Here is a 16,547-nt window from a genome sequence, read left to right as displayed (position 1 = left end):
CACGCTGCCTTAGCTGAGGCTCAAACTAGTGACCTTCAGATCACTAGACCAACACCATAACCACTTGACCACATGTCAATATATAAATATATTGAGGCAACAGCTTGGATCATTAGGAATAGTAGGAGTTTTTAAAGACTTAACGTGTGTAGGCAATGCTATTCCAGCCACAAAAGTGCCAAAAAAAAACCCATTCCACGGCCCAAGACTAATTGAAAGTCATTAACACCAGAAATTATGCAGATTCTGGAAATCCAAACCAACGCCCACAAAATACTGGAGAAACTCAGCAGGTCAGGCAACAGCTATGGAAATGAACAAACAGTTGACGTTATGGGCCCAGACCCTTCTTCCAGACTGACAAGGAAGGGGGATTGTTAGAAGATGATGGGTGAAGCCAAATGGTTAGGAAAGGAGAGGAAGGAATCTGATAGGAGAGGAAAGTGGACCATAGGAGAAACGGAAGGAGGAGGGGGCATTGAGGGAAGGGGATAGAGAGGTGAGAAGAGATAAAATATCAGAGTGAGGAATAGAAGAGGAGCGGATGGGGTGGATTTTTTTAACTGGAAGCAGAAATCAATATTCATGCCGTCAGGTTGGAGGCTACCAGACAGAATATAAGGTGTTGTTCCTCCACCCTGATGTGTTACAAGAGGAGACCGTGGAGCGACACATCGGAATGTAAATTGGAATTAAAATGCTTGGTCACCGGGAAGTTCCGCTTTGGCGGATGGAGCGGAGGTATTCGACTGCGATCCCAAATTTAAGTCGGGCTTTAACATTGTAGAGGAGGCCGCATCAGAAGTGCCGGGCACAATAGACGACCCCTATAGATTCGCAGGTAAAGTGTGGTCTCACCTGGAAGGACTATTTGGGGCCCTGAATGGAGGTGAGGGAGGAGGTGAATGTGCAGGTGTAGCACTTTGGCCGCATGCAGGGATAAGTGTGGAAAGGGAGATTAGTGGGAAAGTACGAATAGATAAGGGAATCATGGAGCGACCCTGCGGAAAACGGGGGAGGGGTGGGGTGGGGTAAAGTTATGTTTGGTGCTAGCATCCTTTTGGAAATGGCAGAAGTTACGGAGAATGGTGTATTGGATGCGGAGGCTCATGGGGTGGTAGGTAAGGACAAGAGGAACGCTGTCGCTGTTAAGGCGGCGGGAAGATGAGGTGAGCGCGGATGTTTGGCAGATGGAGGAGAATGCAGGTGCGGGCAGCATCAATGGTGGAGGAAGGGAACCCTCGTTCTTTGAAGGAGGACATCTTTGATGTACTGGAAAAAAAAGCCACATTCTGGGAACATGAGGGAACTAAAAAAAGAGAATAGTACTGTTACAGGAAACTGAGTGGGAAGAGGTATAGTCAAGATAGATATGGGAATCGGTAGGGTTATAAAAGATGTCGGACGATAGTTTGTCTTGCAGATGGAGACAGCGAGATCTAGAAAGGGAAGGGTGGTGTCAGAAATGAACCAAGCGGATTTAAGAGCAAGGTGGAAGATGGAGGCGATAAAATTGACGAGCACAGCAAGGGTGCATGAAGCTGCACCAATGCAGCCGTCAACCTAGCGGAGGAAAAGTTTGCGAACATTATCGGGAAAGACTGTTCTATATAGCCAACGAAAAGGTGGGCATAGCTGGGGGCCTGGCTGCACCTCAAGTAAGTGGGAAGAGCCGAAGGAGAAATTGCTGAGGGTGTGGACCTGTTCTGCCAGACGGAGGAGAGTGGTGGTGATGGTAGAGGGGATCTATATTTTTTTTTCACTGAAAGAGACCTTCCAGATTGAGGACACCATGGACATCCACGGTGAAAATGAGGCTGTTAGGACCAGGGAAATGAAAGTTAGAAAGGAGATCGAGAGCACGAGAAGTGTTGAGGATATATGTGGGAAGGGACAGAGCCGGGGGTAGGGGGTTGTAGAATGTAGTTAACGTATGAAGACAAGAGTTCATTACGGCTGGAGCAGGCAGAGACAATGAGCTTTACCAGGACAGTCGGGTTTGTGGGTCTTGGGTAGGAGGCAGAAGCGAACAGTGCGGGGTAAAGGAACTTGGAGTGTCATTTACTTTAATAAAGGCCTTTCATCCGCAGAGGATTTTGGGTTACCTGAAGGCCATTCACCAAACTCAAAAGATTTTTAAGAGCAACTCACAATAAAACATGCTGGAGGAACTCAGGGAGTCGGACAGTACCTGTGGAGGAAAGTAAACAGTCAACGTTGAGCTATCCCGATGAAGGGTCTTGGCCAGAAATGTGGAATGTACATTTCCCTCCATAGATATCGCCTGACCTGCTGAGTCCCTCCGGCTCTTTGCATGTTTTGATCCAGATTCCCAGTACTGTATCTGCAGTCTCGTGTCACCTGAACCCCATTGTCAGCATTATTTTGTTCGCAATTTTAGGGTAAATGATATAAACAAATTGCTGCCATATTTCATTTTGACGTTCGGTCGCCGCAGTTGGTGCTATGTTTTGTTCTTTGGGGACTGAGCTGCAACAGAAACCACCAATTGTAGCGGATCAAACACGAGGAAATGTGCAGATGCTGGAAATTCAAACAACAACACACACACACAAAATGCTGGTAGAACACAGCAGGCTAGGCAGCATCTATAGGGAGAAGTGCTGTCGACGTTTCGGGCCGAGACCCTTCATCAGGACAATTGTAGCGGATAATGGAAATACACATCTACGCATGCGTAAAGTTTGACCCCTCTTGTGATTGAAGACTACATTTCCCAGAAGCGACCGCGCCACCGTAGTCGGGGCTGTACCAACTCTTTAATTGCGTGTGGAGGTGGATAAGCAATATTTAATGTTAGGTTTTACAGTGTTATGAATCAATCGCACAATCAAAAGTTAAAATTCTACAAATAATTATAAAGTAAATTGGGAGTAAGAGCTTAATAGAGGGACGAGATGGAGGCTTGAGGGGAATGAAGGTAGCTGGGATCATTCAATTCCCCCCCCCCCACCCTGTCGCTGTCAGCAGGAGCGGGATGCCGCGGGTGCTGGTGGCCGCCAGCGGGAGCGCGGCCGCACTCAAACTGCCGGAACTGGTGAATCGCTTGTTGGAGTTGCGTCAGGTGAGGGGTTGAAGGGTAGTTTAATAGGGAGGGGTTGAGGGGCCGGGATTAACGGGGAAAAGGCTGAGGAGGAGGGGATAAGGGGGCGGGGTTAATGGGGGATGGTGTTCAGGGGCCGGGGTTAGTGGGGAGGGAGCTGAGGAAGACGGGTTAATGGACGGTGATGAGGGGGCGGGGTTAATGGATGGTGAGGGGGTGAGGGGCCGGATTTAATAGAAAAGGTGTAAAGGGGCGAGGTTAATGGGGATAATACTGAGGGGAGGGGTAAGGGGCGGGGTTAATGGAGGGTGAGGGGACCAGGTTAATAGAGGTGGGGGGGGGGTGAATGGCTGGGTTAGTTGGGAGTGGGTTGGGTGGATGTGGTTAAAAGGGAGGGGTTGGGGGGGTTAGGTTAATGGGGTGTGAATGAGGGGGCGGGGCTAAAGAGGGAGGGACGGGGTTAATCGGGTAGTGGTGTGGTTGGGGCTAAAGGGGTCAGGGTTAAAGGGGCTGGGGTGAGGGGGAAATTAAAAAAGGGGATGTGGTGAGGTGAGATGGTTTTAAAGGAAGGTGTTAAGGGGTACAGTATTAGGAAGCAGTTAATGGACGGGGATATTAATGGATTGGAGGTTAATGGGAAGGGGTTTGAATGGAGAGGGGTTGAGGGGAGATTAAAGTGGAAGCGGCTGGGTGGTAGTGAAAGACTTCATCTCTCTGGTGGATTTAGTTGAGGTAGCATTATTTGGTGGCTATTTGAAATTGCCAAACAAATCAAAATTGCTTATTTAAAGAAAGGACTTGGATTTCCATTGCACTATTCGCCAGCCAGGACTGTCCCCAGTTATCTTAAGGTTACAAGTCAATTTATGAAATATGTCAGCATAGCTGATCTGACCTGGCACGGTGTTGCACTGTTGGTGGTCTCAACTGTCAGATAAGAAATTAGAGCAGAAGAGAGTCTCCGTCTGCCTCTCAAAGATAAGAGACAAATGTATCATAGATCAGGAAAGTTCTCACTGATGTGTTGGTCATAATTTATTGTTAAGTTAATATCCCTTACACACACAATGTGGTTTTTCATCATGCTGCTATTTGTGAGTTTTTGGTGTTTCTCCATTAAAGATTGCTGTCTGTGTTAAGCACTTTAGTGCTGTCATGAAAGGAAGTGCAACTAACTTTTGATATACAAAAAGGATGTGTTTCTGCACATGGAGTGTGTGGCATGCTGGTTGTTAAAGCAGAAAATCAATTTGTAAAATGAAATTGCATACCTCAGTGAAACAATTTTGTTTAAGCAAAGTATGTACATATATCCTCCATTTGAATTGAGGAATGCCTGCAAAGTTTTTGATCTTGTATGATGGTTAGCTATAGTAATGCAGTCATAAAAGTGGCCTCAAGTACCTTGCAATAGTTTGAAGGGTATGTATTTTCAAGCCTTGAAAAACATAAGTACTTTGATTCACCTGAAATCTTTTTAGCTCAGTAAAATGTCAAAAACTTTTCTGGGCAATAAGTGGTGCAGCTTCAACCCAGGTTCTGTGCTGACCTCTGGTGCTGTCTGTGTGAGTTTACATGTCTTCCTGCAACCACAAGTTTTCTGTTTCAGTTTCATTCCACGCCCCAAAGACATGCAGGTTGTTAGCTCAATAGGCCACTGTAGATTATCCCTAGTGTGTAAGTGAGCAATAACTTTGAAGTTGACATGGTATAAATAATCTCTGGCTTAAATCTCTCAGGAATTTCTATGAACCAATCATCACTATGACTGACAATCAAAATCAGGTTTATTATCACTGACATATGTCATGAAATTTGTTTTGTTGTAGTAGTACAGTGCAATACATAAATACTATGATTTACAATAAGGCATATACACTAAATAAATAAGTAGTATAAAAAGAGATGTTGTTTTCATGGTCCATTCAGAAATCTGGTGGAGGTTATGAAACCCTTCCTGAATTATTGAATGTGTGTCTTCATGCTCCTGTTCCTCCTCTCTGGCATCAATCAGAAGAGGGTATATCCTGGATAGTGAGGATCCTACCTGTACCAGCTCCTCCTCGACCTTCTGCATTGAAAAATTGGAACTGTTATACCCAAATGATACTGAAGTTTGAATTCCAGTTGCAAATTCTGCCTATTTTTGCCTGTTTAAATTTCAGTTCTCATCTTCCAGACTGCCTTGGACCCATGATTTCTGCACAGGCCCAAACAATATTGCTGTAAATTAGTCATAGTCAGAATATCAGTGTTGACTTCATTTACAAACAGTGATAAACCATTCAAGCGTGGTTTTACAAGGTTGAAGCAATACAGCAGTTGCTTTTAGTAAGAATGCCAATCTGATTACTGAGCTATTGGAGGAATTCATCAGGTCAGACAGCATCTGTGGAGTGAAATGGAAGGTCAATATTTCAGTCTGGACTGAAAGGTAGAGGGGAGCTGGCTTTTCCAAAGAGATGAGGAGGCAGAATTGGACAAAAGCTGGCAAATGATAGGTGGATCCAGATGAGGCATTTGATCGCTGACCTTAACCATATCCATCATGTATTTATATTCTGACTGAATCATCTGCACTTTGTTTAATCTATCCACAGAATTACAGATATGAACAGGTAACTATACCCAATTTGGAGATCAAATTGGATGGGAAGTACAGGTAGGAATTTAGATGAATTCCAGGTGACCTCCCAAAGTTGAGTTTGTTATCAAAGGCACAAGTACATGTATGAACAGGTGCCATGAAAACCTTGAAACATAAACAAGAATGTGCAATTAAACGAAAATAAAGTCCATTGAAGTGCAAAGTGGGGTAAAGTGAGGTAGTGATTAGGGTTGTGCAGGTTGGTTCAAGAATTGAAAGGCCAGAGGGAACTGGTTTTCTTGAACCTGGTGATGTGGGGCTTCAGGCTTCTGTACCTCCTGTCTGATGGTAGCAGCGAGAAGGAGACATAGCCTAGATGGTGAGGATCTTTGAGAAGTGACGTTGCTGAGACAAACACAGTCTTAGAGTCAAAGAACATTATGTCACAAAAACAGGCCCTTTATCCTACTGAATCTGCACCAATCATCAACCAAGTATATTCATCCCATTTTAATTCTCTCCACATTCTTATCAGCTTCTCCCAGGTTCTACCACTCACTTTCATGTTAGGTCTAGACCTAACATGTACAGAAGCCAGATGCCCCTCCTCCCCTTCTTACCCCATCCCTGATATATTTAGTTCCCCCCTCTTTTTTTTTCTCTCTCTCTGCCCATCACTCTGCCTGTTCTCCATCTCTCTCTGGTGCTCCCCTCCCCCTATCTTTCTCCCTAGGCCTCCCGTCCTATGATCCTTTCCCTTCTCCAGCTCTGTATCCCTTTTGCCAATCACCTTTCCGGCTCTCAGCTTCACCCCACCCCCTCTGGTCTTCTCCTATCATTTCGCATTTCCCCCTCCCCCCACTACTTTCAAATCTCTTACTATCTTTCCTTTCAGTTAGTCCTGACGAAGGGTCTTGGCCCGAAACGTCGACAGTGTTTCTCTCTATAGATGCTGCCTGGCCTGCTGTGTTCCACTAGCATTTTGTGTGTGTTGCATGGACAGAAGCCAATTAACTTACCAACCAGCATATCCTAGGAATGTGGGATGAAACTGGAGCTTAAGAGGAGACCCACAGAGTCATAGAAGAACAAAGAAGCTCCACAGCATTAAAGGTCAGGATTGAACCAAGGTCTCTGGTGTGGTGAGTCAGCAGCCCTGCCCATTACACTAAATATGTACTCTTAAATATGGATTGAGAGAGTAGGAGCTGAAACAATATTTAACCAGATGGTAGGCTTATTCAGAAAGTCAGAAGGCATGGGGTCCAGGGAAGTTTGGCCAGGTGGATTCAGAATTGGCTTGCCTGCAGAAAGCAGAGGGTCATGGTGGAGGGAGTACATTCAGATTGGAGGGTTGTGACTAGTGGTGTCCCACAAGGATCGGTTCTGGGACCTCTACTTTTCGTAATTTTTATTAACAACCTGGATGTGGGGGTAGAAGGGTGGGTAGGCAAGTTTGCAGATGACGCAAAGGTTGGTGGTGTGGATAGTGTTGAGGATTGTCAAAGATTGCAGAGAGACATTGAAAGAAGTGGCCTGAGAAGTGGTAGATGGAGTTCAACCCAGAGATGTATGAGGTGGTACACTTTGGAAGGACAAACTCCAAGGCAGAGTACAAAGTAAATGGCAGGATACTTGGGAGTGAGAAGGAGCAGAGGGATCTAGGAGTATATGTCCACAGATCCCTGAAAGTTGCCTCACAGGTAGATTGGGTCGTTAAGAAAGCTTATGGAGTGTTAGCTTTCATAAGTCGAGGGATAGAGTTTAAGAGTTGCGGGGTAATGATGCAGCTCTATAAAACTCTGGTTAGGCCACACTTGGAGTACTGTGTCAAGTTCTGGTCACCTCACTATAGGAAGGATGTGGAAGCATTGGAAAGGGTACAGAGGAGATTTACCAGGATGCTGCCTGGTTTAGAGAATATGCATTATGATCAGAGATTAAGGGAGCTAAGGCTTTACTCTCTGGAAAGAAGGAGGATGAAAGGAGACATGATAGAGGTATACAAGATATTAAGAGGAATAGATAGAGTGGACAGCCAGCACCTCTTCCCCAGGGCACCACTGCTCAATATAAGATGACATGGCTTTAAGGTAAGGGGTGGAAAGTTCAAGGGGGATATTAGAGGAAGGTATTTTACTCAGAGAGTGGTTGGTGCGTGGAATGCACTGCCTGAGTCAGTGGTGGAGGCAGATACACTAGTGAAATTTAAGAGACTACTAGACAGGTATATGGAGGAATTTAAGGTGGAGGGTTATATGGGAGGCAGTGTTTAAGGGTCGGCACAGCATTGTGGGCCGAAGGGCCTGTACTGTGGTATTATTCTATGTTAACCAGCTGGAAAATCTTAGAACAAGGGAACACAGTCAAAGGGTATAGGGTTGGCTGTACAGGGTTGACATGAGAAATGTCTTGACTCAAAGACTTGTGAATTTGATTAAAAGGTTTTGATTCACATTGATATATATTTTGATGTACATTGATTCAGTAGAGCTGAGATTTAATTTTATTGTATTTTTGATTTAATTGAGTTTGGCTTATTATTGTCACATGGACTAAGATGCCATGAAAAGCTTATCTTGCACTGTTCATATATATCCCAGTACAATGAGGTGGCGGTGGTGGTTGTCCATCATGTCTGACTACAACAGGAAACCTGTGTGGGAGAGCTTTTAAAGTGGATATGCCCTTGCACTGGGACAGTTCTACTCTTTTGACCTCAGAAGTTCAAGTCCAATGGTACGAACAAGCATCACAAACTGGGGTCCTCCGTGGTTGCAGTGGACTACCATGGTGACTCTGTGACTTGTTATGTCCTTCACTCTCCATGGAATGTTGTGGTACTGCCTTCCTGGTCATTGGATCTCACTGTAGATCTCATCCGCCCAGTCCACTGGAGCTGACTACAATACAATGGAGAATAAAGTGTAAAAGCTACCGAAAAAGTACAGTGTAGTTAAGAGATAAAATACAAGATGATAACAAAGTAGATTATGAGGTCAAGAATCCATCTTATCGTACAAGAGATTCATTCGAGAGTCTGATAGTGGGGGGACTCACTGTTGGAGGTAAGAAGGCGGCTGGAGAATAGCAAAATGCAGTCAAAAATAAACTGAGGATAGTGGGTGGACTAGACGATCTGGACTACTCACTGGGGTTAGTTTAGAAGACTTCCTAAGTAGGCCCTTGTGAATGTGACATCAGTGAGCCGTCTTGACTCCCAAGGTTCTTAATACTTTCACAGTGCCATTTTGAGATGAACAAACAAAGGGGAAAAATCCGCAGGCAACCTCACAGAAAACGGTCACCCTATGGCTGAAGAGATCTAGGTATCTGGGGGCAAGTGTGAAGGACAGGGGAAACCAAGAAGGATGGGTGTTGTTAATGCAGATGGAAAATATTTTCACGTGAAAGTGGAACAAAATGGGCGCAGTATGTATGTGTAGAGAGGAGATGGTGTGGGAATACAAATAAACGGAAGGAGAATGGAATGCCAGTTTATATTTATATTGTTACTGCCACTGGGACGGGGGGGATAATCCCATGGTACATTATGGGATCAGTTGTCAAACAAATTTCACATGTTCTGTTAAACTATATTCTGCTATTTTACCATTGTTAATATAAATGGTAGAATTATAGTTTGGCAGTTTTTTAACAAAAGGAAACACAGGAACAAACTAAATGTATTTTTCATTTTATTATTTAGCCAAAAGAAACTCAATGCTTTAGCAAGGCATTCACAGAAAAGTAGCAATACAATGGATGCTTAGGGTGTCAGAATAACTGGTTTGTGTGTGTGAACCAATTTCTACCAAGTATAGTCATTTGGTAGTGGACAAACGGCTAGCTCTTGGAGGTTGGTTTGCTCAATGACGGTTCAAAAATTGAAAGATGAAAGTAGAATTGTTTTTCTAATCACAAACAAGAGAGAATCTGCAGATGCTGGAATTCCAAGCAACACACACAAAATACTGGAGGAACTTAGGAGGCCAGGTAGCATCTGTGGAAAAAAGTATACTTGACATGTTCAGCTAAGACCCTTCATTGGGACTGGGGAAAAAAAATGAGGATTTGGAGTAAGAAATTGTGGGGAGGGGAGGAAGAACCACAGGATGAAAGGTGAAACCAGAAGGAGAGTGAAGTAAAGAGCTGGGAAGTTGATTGGTGAAAGAGATCCAGGAATGCAGAAGGAATCTGATAGGAGAGGACAGCCCCCCCCCCCCCTTTCACCATTCCCATTTCCCCTTTCACCTTATCACTTCCCTTTGGTGCTCCTCCCTCTTCTTTCTTCCATGGCCTTCAGTCCTCTCCTATTAGATTTGACAGTCAGATCTTCACCTGCCAACACATGAATCAGTTAATCAATATAATACCTTCCTTATACCTCTATACATTACTTTTTGAGATTTGTACTTTCTGCCCTAAAATCTTATTATGTGACTCTCTATCATATGTTTAATATCATTAACAAAATGTAAGATATGCTTTCTGTACTTGTGCAAAGACTTTATTTTTTCTAGTCATAGTTATGAAGCGGACTAGCCCATTGATGTTACTGTGTTGCTTTTGGCTTTTATTTGCCTTTTGTTCTGTGTTAGTGAACCCCTAAACCTTTTTGGGTTCCTTCTATTATAGAAACACAGAAAATCTACAGCACAATGCAGGCCCTTCAGTCAACAAAGCTGTGCTAAACATGTCCTTACCTGAGAAATTACTTAGGGTTACCCATAGTCCTCTATTTTTCTAAGCTCCACATACTTGTCCAGGAGTCTCTTAAAAGACCCTATCATATCTGCCTCCACCACCGTCGCCAGCAGCCCATTCCATACACTCACCACTATCCGCGTTTTAAAAAAAAACTTGCCCCTGATATCTCCTCTGTATTTACTTCCAAGCACCTTAAAACTGTGCCCTTTCTTGCTAGCCATTTCAGCCCTGGGAAAAAGCCTCTGACTATCCACATGATCAATGCCTCTCATCATCTTATACACCTCTATCAGGTCACTTCTCATCCTCCATCGCTCCAAGGAGAAAAGACAGTTCACTCAACCTATTCTCATAAGGCATGCTCCCCAATCCAGGCAACATCCTTGTAAATCTCCTCTGCACCCTTTCTATGGCTTCCACATCCTTCCTGTAGTGAGGTGACCAGAACTGAGCATAATACTCCAAGTGGGGTCTGTCCAGGGTCCTGTGTAGCTGCAACATTACCTCTCTATTCCTGAACTCAATCCCACGATTGATGAAGGTTAGTGCATTGTATGCTTTCTTAACCACAGAATTAACCTGCGCAGCAGCCTTGAGTGTCCTATGGACTCGGACCCCAAGATACCTCTGATCCTCCACACTGCCAAGGGTCTTACCATTAATACTATATTCTGTCATCATATTTGACCTACCAAAATGAACCACCTCACACTTATCTGGGTTGAATTCCATCTGCCACTTCTCAGCCCATTTTTGCATCCTATCAATGTCCTGCTGTAACCTCTGACAGCCCTCCACACTATCCACAACATTTCCAACCTTTGTGTCATCAGCAAATTTACTAACCCATCCCTCCAGGTCACTTATAAAAATCACAAAGAGTAGGTGTCCCAGAACAGATCCCTGAGGCACGCCAGTGGTGACTGACCTCTATGCAGAACATGACCTGTCTACAACCACTCTTTGCCTTCTGTGGGCAAGCCAGTTCTGGATCCACAAAGCAATTTCCCCTTGGATCCAATGCCTCCTTACTTTCTCAATAAGCCTTGCATGGGTATCTTGTCAAATGCCTTGCTGACATCTATATACACTACAACAGCACCTTTATTTCCTGCGGAGCATCAAGAAAGCTCACCTCTGTCCCAGTATATTGATGGACTTTTACCTCTGTACCATTGAGAGCATACTCACCAACTGCATCTCAGTGTGGTATGGCAAAGCACTCCAGCGTGTGGTGAAAACTGCCCAGCAGATTATTGGCACCCAATTGCCCACCATTGAGAACACCTACCATAAATGCAGCCTTGGCAAGGTGAAAAGCATTATCAAGGATGCATCTCACCCTAACCATGGGCTTTTTACTCTCCTCCCATCTGGTAGGTGCTACAGGAGCCTTCGATCCCACACCAGCAGGCACAGGAAGGGCTTCTTCCCTGAAGCTGTGACCCTGCTGAACCTCACATCACAGCGCTAAGCAGTACACCCATATTGTACTGTCTCAGTACTTTTATATTTGTGTGCTGTAGCACTTAATTTTTATTCACAGTTATTTTGTAAATAACCATTCTTTGCATTTCTCATTAGATTCTAACTGCATTTCATTTGGCTTTGAAATGCAGTTAAAATCTAATGACAATAAAGTTGAATCTAATCTAATCTACTGCTCTACCATCATCAACATGTTTAGTCACATCCTTAAAAAATTCAGTCAGGCTCGGAAAGCATGACCTGCCTTTGACAAAGCCATGCTGACTATTCCTAATCATATTATGCCTCTCCAAATGTTGATAAATCCTGCCTCTCAGGATCTTCTCCATCAACTTACCAACCACTGCAGTAAGACTCACTGGTCTGTAATTTCCTGGGCTAACTCTACTCCCTTTCTTGAATAATGGAACAACATCCACAACCCCCCCAGTACTCTGGAACCTCAGCCGTCCTCATTGATGATGCAAAGATCATCACCAGAGGCTCAGCAATCTCCTCCCTCGCCTCCCTCAGTAACCTGGGGTATATCTCGTCCAGTCCCAGTGACTTATCCACCTTGATGCTTTCCAAAATCTCCTGTACATCCTCTTTCTTAATATCGACATGCTCAAGTTTTTCAGTCTGCTGTAAGCCATCCCTACTATCACCAAGATCTATTTCTGTAGTGAATACTGAAACAAAGTACTGATTAAGTACCTCTGCTATATTCTCTGGTTCCATATACACTTTTCCACTGTCACACTTGATTGGTCCTATTCTCTCATGTCTTATCCTCTTGCTCTTAACATACTTGTAGAATGCCTTGAGGTTTTCCTTAATCTTGACCACCAAGGCCTTCTCATGGCCCCTTCTGGCTCTTCTAATTTCTTTCTTGAGCTCCTTCCTGTTAGCCTTATAATCTTCAAGCTCTCTGTCATTACCTAGCTTTTTGAGCCTTTCATAAGCTCTTTTTTCTTCTTGGCATCAGCCGTTGTACACCACGGTTCTTGTACCCTACCATCCTTTCCCTGTCTCATTGGAACGTACCTATGCAGAACTCCATGCAGATTATCTCCTGAACATTTGCCACATTTCTTCCATACATTTCCCTGAGAATATCTGTTTCCAATTTATGCTTCCAAGTTCCTGCCTGATAGCCTCATATTTCCCCTTACTCAAATTAAATGCTTTCCTAACTTGTCTGTTCCTATCCCTCTCTAATGCTATGGTAAAGGAGATAGAGTTATGATCACTATCTCCAAAATGCACTCCCACTGAGAGATCTGACACTTGACCAGGTTTATTTCCCAATACCAGATCAAGTACAGATCAAATCCTCTTGGAGGCTTATCTTGGGATATTTTCCAAAATGCAATAAAAACAAAAATCTGTGATATGTTAATTCACATGAACCTTTATTTAACTGACAAAAGTACAAAGAAAAGATTTTCAATAGTTTTACTGACCAACTTAATTGTATTTTGTAAATATACACAAATTTAGAATTTGTTGGCTGCAACACACTCAACAAAAGTTGGGACAGAGGCATGTTTACCATTGTGTTACATCACCTTTCCTTTTAATAACACTTTTTAATCGTTTTGGAACTGAGGATACTAATTGTAGTAGATTTGCAATTGGAAATTTTGTCCATTCTTGCTTGATATAAGACTTCAGCTGCTCAACAGTCCGTGGTCTCCGTTGTCTGATTCTCCTCTTCATGATGCGCCATACATTTTTGATAGGAGGTAGATCTGAACTGGCAGCAGGCCAGTCAAGCACACGCACTCTGTGTCTACAAAGCCACGCTGTTGTAGCCCGTGCAGAATGTGGTCTGGCATTGTCCTGCTGAAATAAGTATGGACTTCCTGGGAAGAGACATCGCCTTGATGGCAACATATGTCTCTCTAAAATCCTAATATATGCCTCAGAGTCAATGGTACCTTCACATACATGCAATTCATCCATGCCGTGGGCACTGATGCACCCCCATACCATCACAGATGCTGGCTTTTGCACCTTTCGCTGATAACAATCAGGATGGTTGTTTTCATCTTTGGCATGGAGAACTCCGTTTTTTCCGAAAACTAGCTGAAATGTGGACTCATCTGACCATAGCACACAGTTCCACAGTCTTTCGGTCCATCTGAGATGAGCTCGGGCCTAGAGAACTCACCGGCGTTTCTGCATAGAGTTGATGTATGGCTTCCCCCTTGCGTAATACAGTTTCAAGTTGCATTTCTGTTTGCAGCGACGGACTGTGTTAAGTGACAATGATTTTCCGAAGTACTCCCGAGCCTAGGTGGCTATAATTGTCACAGTAGCATGACGGTTTCTTAGGCAGTGCCGCCTGAGGGCTTGAAGATCACGTGCATTCAACAGTGGTTTCCGACCTTGCCCTTTACGCGCTGAGATATCTCTGAATTCTCTGAATCTTTTCACAATATTATGTACTGTAGATGTTGAAAGACCTAAATTCTCTGCAATCTTGCGTTGGGAAATGTTCCTTTTGAACTGACTAACAATTCTCTCATGAATTTTGGCACAAAGGGTGAGCCACGACCCATCCTTGCTTGCAAAAACTGAGCCTTTGATGGACGCTACTTTTATACCCAGTCATGATACCTCACCTGCTACCAATTAGCCTGCTTAATGTGGAGTCTTCCAAACTGGTGTTACTTGAATATTCTGTGCACTTTTCAATCTTATTTTAACTCTGTCCCAACTTTTGTTGAGTGTGTTGCAGCCATCAAATTCTAAATTTGTGTATATTTACAAAATACAATTAAGTTGGTCAGTAAAACTATTGAAAATCTTTTCTTTGTACTTTTGTCAGTTTAATCAAGGTTCACGTGAATTAACATATCACAGATTTTTGTTTTTATTGCATTTTGGAAAATATCCCAACTTTTCTGGAAATGGGGTTTGTACATATTGTGTCAAGAAACCTTCTTAAACACGCCTAACAAACTCCACCCCATTTAAACCGTTGCTCTAGGGACACACCAATCAATATTTGGGAAATTAAAATCTCCCACCATGACAACCCTGTTATTATTACACCTTTCTAGAATCTGTCTCCCTATCTGCTCCTTGATGTCCCTGTTACTATTGGGTTGATTTTTTTATAGACCACCCAGTAGAGTTATTGACCCCTTCCTATTCCTAATTTCTACCCACAGAGACTCTCTAGACAATCACTCCATATCTTCTTCCTTTTCTACAGCCATGACACTATCTCTAATCAACAGTGCCATGCCCCCACCTCTTTTGACTCCCTGCCTATCCTTTCCTGCCCCTGAGCCATCCAAGTCTCTATAATGGCCACAACATCATAGCTCTAAGTACTGATCCACACCCTAAGCTCATCCGCTATGCATTAAAATAGACACATCTCAAACCATCGATCTGAGCACTCCTTTCTCTATCACCTACCTATCCTCACTCTCACGCTGTCTTCAAGCTTTCTCTATTTGTGAGCCAACCACCTCTTCCTCTGTCTCTTCAGTTTGGTTCCCACTCCCCCAGCAATCCTAATTTAAACGCTCCTCAATAGCCTTAGCAAACCTCCCCACCAGGATATCGGTCACCCTGGGATTCAAGTACTACCCATCCTTTTTGTACAGGTCACTCCTGCCCAAAGGAGATCCCAATGATCCAGAAATCTGAATTCCTGCCCCCCCCCCCAATCCCTCAGTCACGTAATTATCCTCCACCTCACTCTTTTCCTATAGTCATTGTTGCATGGCACAGGCAGTGATCCTGAGATGACTATCTTTGTGATCCTGCTTCTCAACCTCCTTCCCAACTCCCCGTAGTCCACTTTCAGGACCTCCTCCCTTTCAAATAATAATGTATTGTGCTTAAATGCATAACTTCACTACCTCTTTTCTGAAGAAAGTCATTTTTCTGCAGTTTTTCACTCTGTAACCTTATCTCTTTCCTGTTATGTTTCCATCCCTATTGTTTCCTATTCATTTCAATAATTGTGTTAATATAAATTTGATTGCATGGGACACCCAGTAATAAATTCATATATGAATTTCACTTTTGTATAGGGGAGTGGGGAAAGATTAGGTTAAATGAATAAAAAATGGGTGGAATATGAGAAACTGGTGGTTTAGGGTGAAAACTAAGGAAATGATTTTATGAAATAAAACTTTGTATCATTAGTAGGGACGAGAGAAGTACCAGTGAATTGGAGGGCTACATATGTTGTTCCCTTGTTCAAGAATGGGAGTAGAGATAACCCGAAAAATTATAGACCAGTGTGTCTTACTTCTGTGGTGGGCAAGTTGTTGAAGATCCTGAGAGTCAGAATTAATGAGCATTTGGAGAGACAATCTGATTAGAGATAGTCAGCATGGCTACATGCCTGATTGAATTCTTTGAGGATGTAACAAAATACATTGCTGAAGGTAGAGCAGTGGATGTAATGTATATGGATTTCAGTAAGGCATTTGATAAGGTTCCCCATGCAAGGCTCATTCAGAAAGTAAGGAGGCAAGTTATCCAAGCAGACTTTGCTTTCTGGATCCAGAATTGGCTTGTCCGCAGAAGCCAAAGGGTGGTTGTGAATGGTTTGTTTTCTGCATGATGGTTGGTGACCAGTGGTGTTCCACAGGTATCTGTTCTGGGGCCCCTCCTCTTTGTGATTTTTATGAATGACCTGGTTGAAGAAGTAGAAAGGTGGGTTAGTAAGTTTATTGAGGGCACAAA

General features: G+C 43.5%; 1 protein-coding gene across 4 annotated transcripts in view; it reads left to right on the top strand.

Annotated features, from left to right (window-relative positions):
• The first annotated feature begins 2,978 nt into the window (after window positions 1–2,978).
• Window positions 2,979–16,547, top strand: part of ppcdc (phosphopantothenoylcysteine decarboxylase) — an 89,784-nt gene continuing 76,215 nt past the window's right edge. The window contains exons 1-2 of one of the 4 annotated variants that reach the window (XM_073025766.1): window positions 3,004–3,085; window positions 5,665–5,682. Coding sequence is in view for 2 of the 4 variants with exons in the window: in XM_073025764.1 (XP_072881865.1) it covers window positions 2,999–3,085 (87 nt within the window). In the remaining 2 variants the exon portion in view is untranslated. Of the gene's footprint in view, window positions 3,086–5,664; window positions 5,683–16,547 lie in introns of all 4 variants that reach the window. The other 3 variants (XM_073025764.1, XM_073025765.1, XM_073025763.1) reach the window with 3 other exon arrangements.

This window comes from Hemitrygon akajei, chromosome 21 (genome assembly GCF_048418815.1).
Source record: "Hemitrygon akajei chromosome 21, sHemAka1.3, whole genome shotgun sequence".
Classification (NCBI taxonomy): domain Eukaryota; kingdom Metazoa; phylum Chordata; class Chondrichthyes; order Myliobatiformes; family Dasyatidae; genus Hemitrygon; species Hemitrygon akajei.
This window is presented reverse-complemented; position numbering and strand designations above follow the sequence as displayed.